Genomic DNA, 10608 nt, shown 5'->3' with positions numbered 1-10608 from the left:
TTTAAATATAAACGTCAAATGGAGGCTCCTGCACTGAAGCTAATTCCCCGCAAAAATAAAACCATGCCACCTGCTATTTGTGTATAAAATGTGTTGATCTTCACATTATACTTGAAACAGGTTCAACAATCATGAATATCCTGAGCCCTTGATGGTTGAAACAGATCTTCGGGTTAAGTACCTCATATAACTTGTTATGATTGCCATTCCGCCTAGCGTCGTGGACAATTGGCCAGCCCCAGCTGCAAATCCGGAGACCAGAGGACCTGCTTTACCAATTATCGTACTTACCTTCTACACCCTCGCGAGTATTGTTCTGTGCCTTCGGTTCTATGCAAAAATCCGAATTTCACATTCGGTCTGTGCAGAAGATGCTCTGGTTGGCCTTGCAATGGTTGGTCCTCCTGCCGATTAAACAGAGCCCGCCCGTCTGGCTTGCTTGCGAGGCGCATTCGCTCACATTTCACTCTATGCAGCTTCCAACTACCGGAGTTACCATCGCCGTCTTGCTAAGCAAATGGGAATATTTACTCGACAGGCACGCATGGGATCTACCGCCAAAGATGTATTGTCCGTCAAACGTGTTGGCCACTATCACCTTCGTGCTTTTCTGCTTGGCGTCAACTTTGGTGAGAGTGTCATTTCTTGCCTTCTATAGACGTCTCATACAGCATCAGCATCGGAAACTTTACATCCGCGTTATCTATGCGACGATTTTCTTTGCGGTTGGGCTATCTATTGCGTACATCTTCGGCCTGATATTTCGGTGCAGGTTCGTGTCATCCGGGTCAAAAAGTGCTGCTTCGCCTCGTCTCTCTGTATATTTGCTGACTGGAGGAAACTCTGATTCAACAGACCATTCAAAGCCTCGTACGACTTCAACCCTCCGTCGTTCCGCCCTTCCTATCCATACCAATGCGCGAACCGCGAGATACTTATTTTCAGCGGAAGCGCCATGACGACAGTATTGGACCTTTGGGTGATGTTGCTTCCCGGACCTATCGTCTGGCAACTCAATTTACCGATCAAGACACGCATTGGTGTGCTCGGCATGTTCCTTCTCGGCCTGCTTATCTGCGTTTGCGGGGTATTCAAGACCATATATATCTACAGGCTTTTTCACACCTATGACGAGTCATGGGTTGCATGCCCGATTTGGATCCTCTCAGCACTCGAGCTTCAGGTCGGTATAATCTGTTCGTGCGCCCCGAGTCTTCGAGTAGTGGCAAGGGAGTGCCTGAAGAGACGTCGCGATGACCTCGCCTGTCGACGGGGACGGCAAAATTGGGGTTCCGGCTCAAGTTCGAGTGATAGTCCCTTAGCTCATACGCATTTGAAACGGTCCATCTTTCCCTTCCATACGTCAACATCCCATCCGACGCACCTGGACGAATTGGACTTTCCCAATGGGTCTTCCTTCGATGTTTGATTATGCCGTTCCTAGAATATAGTGGAACTTATGAAGCGGCAGGACCAGTTTAAAAAGCACTCTTGAAACCTGTTGTAACCCCAAGTCCTGTCCTAAGAGCAAATTATACGATAGGGCCTTCGGTCCGTCACATTTTCAAAGACCTGAGTGGCAAGCCTAATCAAAGGGAAACATATAATCATACATACAGTAACCCAATGTTGCATGACCGCTGATACTAATCTGCGGCCTCCCTTCGCCCCATTTTGGTGCCTAGAAGAGTCCCCTCCCAAACGCTTAGAACCTTCTTCCAGTACCGCTCCGGGTGCAGTCTCATATGTCCCACATGCGGCGATCCCTTAAACACCTCAAGATCTGCCCTGTATCCTAGAGCTTTTGCCTGAGCAGCAGCTTGCAGTAGGTCCTCCCACCAGATTATTTCGTCTTCCTTCGAGTACATATAGAGCCTGTAGGACTCGACGGGCACGATGGCAAGGTCGTTGATAACTCGGTTGGCCCATATACCTGACGGTTCAGTTCCACGGAGTTTTTCCCAAGCCCAGTTAGCCCACAATACCATATACGTAACGGCTTGGACTTGAGTAATCGTAATAAATGGCAGCCACGTCCGGAGGTATCTTGATGTCAATATCCCCACGGCCATGGCCCGTGACCAACGGCCCACCTGCGATGTGAAATCCAGACTGCCAGGCGTTGAATCACATACAAGCAACGAAACGGGGAATTTTCGATCGGTACCCCGGCGACGCTGATACGCGAGTAGCGTGGCAGCGAGGAAAATGGAGCCTGTATTGGACATTGCGTGGAGTACGATTCGCTCTCGCTCTATATCCTCTGGTGCATTCTTATTACCATCATCACCCTTAGCAGCACCAGCGCTGGCTTTGCCCCCAAGGGTACATGGAGTTGGAAATACTATATCAATCACAGGCATCATAGCTTCGATTCGGGATTCCAGTCTCTGCGTTACTGCCTGGAGGGTACGCGATAGCACGACGATGATTCTGGCGCGAGGGAAAATATTGTGGTAGCCGTCGCTATATTTCGAGACATGTTTGAGCGCGGCATCGCCCCATCCGAATATCACGACCGTTGTGGGTTCTTCTTGTTGAGCGAGCGGTGGACTGGACGGTTCATCACATACATTGCGAATATAGACCCGTTCTGTTATTGCCGTGAAACCCCTCTGCGCGGCGAAGGGCGGTTGTTGCGAAGCTATCATCGGGATGTGATAGTAGGTGACCAGCTAGGTCCAAGGCGCACGGAAAGTTCAGGGATATCGTAATAAAAAAGAAATTCAGATTCAAGAACCCTATAGTGAATCTGTGGTTGTAGAGGTCCGACCGGTAGTAAGGCTATAGATGCATATTGATGAATAGAGTTGGCCCGGGAGGTTAGAAGTACAGCACAGACAGCAATGCTTTGCTTGAAACTGGAGCCAGGACCATCTCAAGCAAAGCCTCCCACCACTGGAATTTAATTATGTATTACGGGATGTTCAGTGGGATAACAGGCCAGTCATCCTCGCGACCCATGTACATTTTCGGCTATGTACACATTATCTCCCCCGATTACCGAGTCGGGCCGAATCCAGCTCCCTAAGGGCACTTTGGGGGTACCCCAAGAAAAGCTCTGTAAGGATAGTGAAGTGAGTATCATGCGACCACTCTCAAGAGTTGTTTTGCTTGAAGGTATGAGGGGTCGAGCAGCCTGTGAGAATCAGGAAATGGTGCGTCTACAGTGAGCAAGAGAGGTATAAAGGAGGCCAAACGGGCGCCGCATTTCCACCATAAAACATCCATGATCTGTGCTGCTTACCGCAATCCTCATATAGCGCCCTGCCATACATACTACTTCGTTATGCATTCTAACGTGAACTTCTTAAGCGATGGTGAAACCCTCGCTGGTATCCTCTTCCGTCCCGACCGTGCCGAGGGTAAACTGCCCACTGTAATCTGTGCCGGTGGATGGTGCTACACCAAAGAAATTGTCCTTCCGCACATAGCCAAGATCGTGAACGAGGAAGAAGTGCAAGTCCTTGCTTTCGACTACGCTGGGTTCGGCGAGAGCTCAGGCGCCCGCCGCCAGCATCTAGATCCGTGGCAGCAGATCTCCGATTATCGTAACGCCTTGACCTACGCCGAAAGCCGCGATGATGTGGATGCCTCGCGGCTGGGCTGCCTGGGTATCTCCTACAGCGGCGGCCACGTTCTAATCCTCGCCGCGATCGACCCGCGCATCAAGTCAATTGTCAGCATTGTGCCCGTTGTCGATGGCTACAACAACCTACGACGCGCACATGGGGAGCGCCGCTTCGCGGATCTGCAAGCAGCCATCCTCGCAGATCGAAGACAACGTGTAACCTCGTCTGCTAGCAACCATGAGGGCACGATTGCAATGGCGTCCCGAGCGCCATATGATGAGCTCTCTGTCTGGCCCTTCCCTCGTGTCTACGAGGTGTTTATGCAAGTGAAGCAAGGCGAGGCGCCCCTGCACGAGCACTGGAGCACGATGGAATCCGCTGAACTGCTGTTGAACTACAGCGTTTCACCCTTTCTGGAGCGGATTCTCAACACTAGTGTGATGATGATTGTTGCCGAGGGAGATAATATTACGGCATGGGATTTGGAAATACAAGCCTTTAATCAGATTCCGGCTCCAGTCAAACGCGTCGAGATTTTGGCTGGTGTCAGTCATATGAGTTTGTATTCGGACCGCGCAGATACCAACGTTGCAGCGGCACATGCTAAAGATTGGTTCTCCAAGACACTGTAGAGAACGGCGGGGGTTTGTTCATTCCTCAGCACAGAGTTGTTTCACGTCTGTCCTACATCATGATGTAGCTATGCAATTGCCATGTCCTATCGGCTGGTCTTCGCTCAATGTGAATCGAGAGGTCCTCCAAGTATGCAATTTTTGGGATTCTTCTCTATAAACAACCGATACGGAAATGCAAGCGTCTTTATTATCTTAAACCCCCAAATGGGCGACATGGAGATCTAATTCCCCAGTCTCCACATACTGCGCAGGGTGCAGATCCTCCATGTTTCTTTTCGCTGATTTTAATTCCTCTGGAGCATGTTTCGCTCTGAGAGCCTACCTAGTCAGTTAGTTACCAATATTTGGTTTGTCATCACAGGTTAAAAATGGCTAGTTCATAAATTCGGTCCGAATTAAGTCAGAACCGGGGCCGCTCCGACATTTAGAGATCCCCATGTTTCCCTTCCAAACAGCTTTCCGTATAAATTAAAAACCTGCAGACAATTCAAGCGCCCGCCGCATCTCCACGTCAGAACAACTTCCTGGATTTTCCACGTTTCAGTTACATCCTTGCATATTTTAAGCCTCTTTCAAAGTTACTGACCTACATGCCTCCGATGCTTATCGATCACTTCTTCAAATCTAACGGGTCCTTCAGCTATGAAGCACTCCGGGCCGCTGGCTACAGCAATTACGGCGGGGCAGATCTCGGGGAAGTGATAGCGATCTGTTCCAAAATCCGGCCTGGAAATGAAGAAGACTGGGTCCGTGAATGGCAGAAGGCCGCAGAGCGAGCAGTTTCCAATGCAGACCACTCGAAAACAACCAAAAACAGTGAAAGTGCCTACCATGGATACCTTCGTGCGTCAAATTACTTCCGAACGGCGGAGTTCTACCGCCGAGAAAATGTCCATGAAGATAAAATATCACAGTTTCTTTATGAAAGCTCTGAGAGTGCGTTTGTTAAGGCGATGGAGGTTTCGGGGTTTTGCTACGAGCCGATCCGTATTCCTTACGAAGAGACATCATTACCGGGGTATTTTATTCGGCCTGACAGGACAGGCAAACCACGACGCACGATAATCATCAACGGCGGGTTTGACTCAACGTCGAGTGAGGGGTGGTTTGCCATTGGGGCAGCGGCTCTGGCAAGGGGGTATAACTTCCTCGCCTTCGATGGTCCCGGACAGGGTGCGGCGATCCGAAGCCAAGGGATGCATTTTCGACACGACTGGGAGAAGGTTCTCACGCCTGTTGTGGACTATGCCCTATCTCGCGCGGAAATCGAGGCCAATGGCATAGTTCTCTTCGGATGGAGCATGGGTGGGTACTTGGTGGCTAGGGCCGCTACGCAGGAACATCGCGCGGCTGCAATCGTCCTCGATGACGGTGTGTATGATTTTGGTTCTGCATTTCGAAATGCGCAGCCACTTTTCGTCCAGAAGCTCGTGGAGCGGAAATACGACACTTTGCCCAATTTTCTATTTGACTGCGTGTCTGCCTTCTCAACGGGGACTCGGTGGGCCTTGCATAATGGCAAATGGACGTTTGGTGTGGGCTCTGCCGCAGAACTTAGCCGTGCAACCAGCAAATATACATTAGAAGGGATCAGTCATGATATTGTGACGCCGTGCCTTATTGTTGACGCGGAAAATGACCACTTCTTAAAGGGTCAACCGGAGTTGCTAAGAAGGAATCTAAGCTGCGAATGTGAACTTGTTAGTCTGAAGGCTGAAGAGGGCGGAGACACGCATTGCCACCAAGGGGCCTTCTTTCGCCTGCACCAGGTTGTATTTGATTTTTTGGAGTCACGGCTCGAACCGGAAAGGATACTCTAGCTTTACCTGAAGACGTTATATCTTTCCTCTACCTGTTTTTGATTTGTCTGTGCCTTTGGTTAGTTTGCTATTAGGAGTACCAGGGTATTCTCGCTAAGATTGAGATAACATAGTTTGAATACTCTCTGAACGTCAAATATATCGTTAACTATTATTGTATAAAAACGAAGCTCGGTACGTGAAAGAAAATATACACTCGAAAGGCTTTTTTGTGTATTGATTTTATACGAGAATAGGGGACACATCCATAAGGAGTAAAGCATATTAAGAATCCTTACTGATTTTATTGGAATCTAGCCTACCTAAATGTTAGGGTTACTTTAGTAACTAAACTATGCTAGACCAATGTCGCTGCCTTTATCGGTGGCCGTGATGTTTAAACCATGAGGCGGCAGCTATCATATCCCCTGTATCCCTCCTAGGATTCATAAAATTAACATTCCTTCGAGTATTGACTGTTTATAATCTTTGACCATCTGAAGTAATCAATTATGCCTACTCACTGATATAGCGTTTCAATCAGCCACGACTTCAAAGCAAGACCCTGTTTGGTTTCATTTTTGTCGCCAAACAAAGGCCAAATAAGAGGCGCAACGTGACACTCATTTTGACCAACAATAAAAGTTGCCTCCGAATTCACCTTCTGCAATTTATCAGCATGATATGTACACGGCATTGGACTGGACCTGATGGTACATACACTGAACCTACTGAACCATTCCTTAATAGAGTCCAAAAGCATCTCATCTCCTCCCGCAAGAACGAGAGACTGTTCCACTTGGGCGTTTTGCCACCAGGTTTCCGGCGCTTCAAATGCTTCAACATAATAGTTCGTAGATCTCCCATGTAGATATTCCTGTTTCCATCTTTCAAGGGCCTTCCAGTCGTCAATATCTTTATGTTCATTATCTTTCATGCTGGGCAAGTCTTGGCGGAAGGAGATCCAGGGCGATATAAGAACAACAGCCTTAAGCGGGGCGGGGATTGTGAGTGCTAGCGCATCCTCAGACGGGTGGGACAGGTGTGATAGAAGTGCAAGGCATAAATTTGCTCCTGCGGAATCGCCAGCAAGGATGATCTCCGAAGGTGATCGCCCGAGCTCTTCGATGATGTATCGTAGTGCTTCTACTGCCTCGCAAAACTGAGTTGGATATCTCGCGTGTGGCGTCAAGGTATACGTCACGTTGAACCAGCCGGTATGGATATTCTCGTCAGAAAGTGCCCTTGCTACTTTAGGCCAAAATTCAAGATATGATTCAGTCGCATCCATGGCAAATCCACCACCTGTGTTAATTCACAGCTATTAGCATGACTGTCTGCAAATTCAAATCTCATGCTTACCGTGGAAGTTGATCACAATGTATTTTGCAGTTGGCGAGCCGAGCCAGAAGCCTTTCAAGCCGCGATCATTTGAAACGAAATTAGGCTTGACTTTGATCTTTTCACAATACTCTATATAGAGCTGATCATAGGACTTGAACATATATCTAATCTCCCCTGTTAGCATCAAAGTAGCGTTCCAATAGTGTAGGTCGTACGAACTGGAGCTGCAGCGGACTGAGTCTGGTAGTCATCTGTAGATACTGGTCAGCGTTGGACTCGTGGGAAGTTATTGCTCCTGGTAGCTATGTAACCTTTTTGACTGTGGCTTGTATTAGATGGTGATGGTAGCTATCAGCGCCTGATGAACCACGAAAGAGACCTGATATAGCAGCATAGAGAATTGTTGCGCCTTGTCACATTATGTAAATAAGCCTTAAGAACATGAAAAATGTTGATGGCATCACTTACCAATAGAGACCAAGCCTAGCCAGGCATCGATCTTGTCCCACACGCCCAACTTATAACGCATTCTTGGCCGTTGTCAATGAACGCAAGAGAAATTTGACATGGCTGGTGAAACTTCTCTTGGTATAAATATCCATGGTACATTCGCATTAAGCGCACATGCTTCAATGTTTGATTAGTATTCAGCTCTGCTACCGAGGTATAATCACCATCTAGGTTCATGCATCTTTTTCGGACCAATGCGGGGATAATAGACTTTACTGACCCCGCGCCACATATGTTTTTGAACAGAGCCATTGTAACGCTATAATTTTGATCTACTTTCAATCTCTGTATTTAAGTAGTGGTTCAGGTTGTTCAAAAGTGCGAGATCGAATTGCACCTTCAGAAACGAGATCTCTAGTACATAATCGGCTTGATTGTTTGACCCGAGTTCCGATATAGATGGACTTAGCTAGGTTGAGCCCAGGGTCTAAATCAAATGAAACAAAGCCATGGTCAAGTAAGCTAGGTAGAACGAAGTAAGGCCACTCTATAAACGAGCGATATGGCTTGTATTATCGGATACTAGACAAAGTGTATCACAACATGATCCTGGGGGATAATAGCACCAAGCTGAACTTTGAAAGTAACAATAATATCTATCAAATACAAGCATGACTAAGTGGTGAGCAAGTAGCTTCCACCCTAGCCCCCTATTCTCACCATCCCCACTTCCCATTATTGTTTGCCCTATTGGACCCCCAGTCTCCTCGGCCGTATGTGCCTGGGTTCCTTTAACAGTAGGTTCACAACCGTAGATAGAAGCAATGAAAGCTAAGTCGATACAGCGTCCTGACAGCCTGGCTGAAGTCATAGCTAGTTGTCTAAAGCTTCATTCTCGCCAGCATCTCCTGTCCCTTATCTGTGAATAGCAGTAAGCCATTCACGTATCCGATCACCCAGAGCGCAGGATATCGCCAGTGGAACCACATGGGATGTTCAGAGGCCCCGAACCATCCAAAGTGCCGGTCCAAGCTATAGCAGAGGTAGTTGCATGTACTGAGAACCAGTAGCGTCAAGATGGCAGTGAAATGAGCAGCTTTCTTTCCGTAGTGGTGGTCGACGATGAAAGTGTTTATGAGGCCACCCAGGGTTCCACCCATGCCTAGGGGACAGAACACAAGCGTCCACATAACCTTCTGGAAGAGGTCGCGGGTGCCAGTCATGATAAAGACACCAACAGCAAGGAAAACAATTTCGATGAAAAGACAGCTGAGCCAAAAGAGGAGAAATGGACGAATATAGATGATTCGCCGTTTATGCGCGGTTTTGTAATCTTCTGGGGCGGTGATTATTGGTTGGTATTGAGCCATGATGGAGATGCTTGATTCAACAACTTGATTGTGCAAGTGAGATTATTGTGACAGGAAGACATGAGAGTTTGGTAGCTTCAAGATAGGTGATTGTTGCTGCTTAAATCCAACACAGACTGTCCCCCTCTCTCCACAACGCGTTGCGCGTTGTAGCCGAGGTGTGAAAATTCAACTTGGAACTATGATTGCTCCAAGGATTAGTGATCATTCTGGAAACCGAGGGATGGCTACGAGGAACTCAAGTCAGTATCTTAGCACAAATGTCAGGCGTCGGATGGACGAATTTTAGGGAAGCATTGCCGTGGGTAACCCGAATCTCTGTACGTAACAAAGTTTTTAACTCTGATTGCTTAATTGGAATCTCTTTATTGCCAAACATGATAGGAATCAACGGTTGTCTTTATTTAATTAGTCTCTAGTAAATAAGAAATCGATCAATTGATATCAGTGCTAAATGACCTCTGGGGCAGTTCGTTTGGGGTTCTTGGCCCTCTGAGATACAAAGTCACTAAGTGCATCACTTAGCGGTAATTCCTGACGAGGAATTTGCTTAGTAGCACATCAAGAATTGCGAAGCAGGAGCAACGATTCGGAGTCCAGCCCCATAAGCCTGGTTGTTTCTGGCTTGTTCGAGGCCGAATATCCTGCTTTCTGCGCCCAGAGCTAGACCAAGATACAGAACAAGTTTTCTGACAGTAAAATGCTACGTCCGTACCATAGTACTGAAGCTCTGGTAAAACCGAGGCATAATGCTGGAAGTCAAAGCTAAGCTTCGCAAGGCAAGTTGTCTGGGTTGCCCAGTGGTATGTCGTCTCGAATCGGGCCGAATCGCGTGTGGCGTTTCTACGAAGATCGGGCCGAACATGGATACGCAAGGTCTGTGAGAGTTTCAAGCTACCTCTCCCTCAAGGTTCGGCTCTGCATCCAGAATACTGCTGGCCTAAACGCTGGTAAAATGAGTGGATTCATGTGATGGAGACGTCGTCGTAATGAGTCACTGCATAGGAGTCCAAAGGTCCGACCCGGTGTTCACAGCCGCTTAACTTCGTCTTATTTTTCGGATCGTCTGCAGTGGATTCGAGATCCAGCGCCAAATTAGACAGTTTCTATATTCGCCCCGAGGAACTTGGTTGAAACTCCCAGAGCTCTGAGTTACAACTTCTGAGTTCAACAATCTCTCCAAAGTAAAACAAAGGAGCCGCCTGGCTCAAGAGTACCAACGGCCAACAAGACAAACCTTGGGTAGGGCTGAAATTAGTGCCGGCTCTAGAAGAGTATTCTCGTGTGTCCATGAATTAGATGAAGAATAGCCTTCGTGTGACTAGAAAACATCATCTATCACTTAATTGATGACCCGGCAGATCAAGGTCCCCTTTCAGATTGCATTCCGATCTTTACTCGTGGCAGTTGGGACTATCGGTGGGTCAATTCAATCTTA

At 47.8% G+C, this 10608-nt stretch overlaps 6 protein-coding genes across 6 annotated transcripts; 3 read left to right on the top strand and 3 right to left on the bottom strand.

Annotated features, from left to right (window-relative positions):
* Positions 1 to 76: 76 nt before the first annotated feature.
* BJX68DRAFT_72168 (uncharacterized protein) lies at positions 77 to 1527 on the top strand. Its single transcript, XM_071049650.1, has 3 exons — positions 77 to 394; positions 477 to 772; positions 856 to 1527. Exons 1-3 carry the CDS (start codon positions 197 to 199, stop codon positions 1427 to 1429), a joined length of 1068 nt encoding a protein of 355 aa, XP_070899838.1. The 5' UTR covers positions 77 to 196; the 3' UTR covers positions 1430 to 1527.
* A 119-nt stretch (positions 1528 to 1646) lies between these two features.
* Positions 1647 to 2651, bottom strand: BJX68DRAFT_266305 (uncharacterized protein; the record flags this gene model as incomplete). Its single annotated transcript, XM_071045470.1, has 1 exon — positions 1647 to 2651. The coding sequence occupies one exon, from the start codon at positions 2649 to 2651 to the stop codon at positions 1647 to 1649; it is 1005 nt and encodes a 334-aa protein (XP_070899837.1).
* A 638-nt stretch (positions 2652 to 3289) lies between these two features.
* Positions 3290 to 4204, top strand: BJX68DRAFT_254948 (alpha/beta hydrolase; the record flags this gene model as incomplete). Its single annotated transcript, XM_071042959.1, has 1 exon — positions 3290 to 4204. One exon carries the CDS (start codon positions 3290 to 3292, stop codon positions 4202 to 4204), a length of 915 nt encoding a protein of 304 aa, XP_070899836.1.
* Positions 4205 to 4739: 535 nt separating this feature from the next.
* On the top strand, positions 4740 to 6027 carry psoB (hydrolase psoB; the record flags this gene model as incomplete). Its single annotated transcript, XM_071047839.1, has 1 exon — positions 4740 to 6027. Exon 1 carries the CDS (start codon positions 4798 to 4800, stop codon positions 6025 to 6027), a length of 1230 nt encoding a protein of 409 aa, XP_070899835.1. The 5' UTR covers positions 4740 to 4797.
* A 388-nt stretch (positions 6028 to 6415) lies between these two features.
* BJX68DRAFT_275365 (putative epsilon-lactone hydrolase) lies at positions 6416 to 7879 on the bottom strand (the record flags this gene model as incomplete). Its single annotated transcript, XM_071047838.1, has 6 exons — positions 6416 to 6670; positions 6728 to 7311; positions 7369 to 7514; positions 7570 to 7601; positions 7662 to 7759; positions 7819 to 7879. 6 exons carry the CDS (start codon positions 7877 to 7879, stop codon positions 6527 to 6529), a joined length of 1065 nt encoding a protein of 354 aa, XP_070899834.1. The 3' UTR covers positions 6416 to 6526.
* An 802-nt stretch (positions 7880 to 8681) lies between these two features.
* On the bottom strand, positions 8682 to 9170 carry BJX68DRAFT_254945 (uncharacterized protein; the record flags this gene model as incomplete). Its single annotated transcript, XM_071042958.1, has 1 exon — positions 8682 to 9170. The coding sequence occupies one exon, from the start codon at positions 9168 to 9170 to the stop codon at positions 8682 to 8684; it is 489 nt and encodes a 162-aa protein (XP_070899833.1).
* Positions 9171 to 10608: the final 1438 nt, after the last annotated feature.

Source organism: Aspergillus pseudodeflectus (genome assembly GCF_044049435.1).
Source record: "Aspergillus pseudodeflectus strain CBS 756.74 chromosome Unknown BJX68scaffold_18, whole genome shotgun sequence".
Taxonomy (NCBI): domain Eukaryota; kingdom Fungi; phylum Ascomycota; class Eurotiomycetes; order Eurotiales; family Aspergillaceae; genus Aspergillus; species Aspergillus pseudodeflectus.
This window is presented reverse-complemented; position numbering and strand designations above follow the sequence as displayed.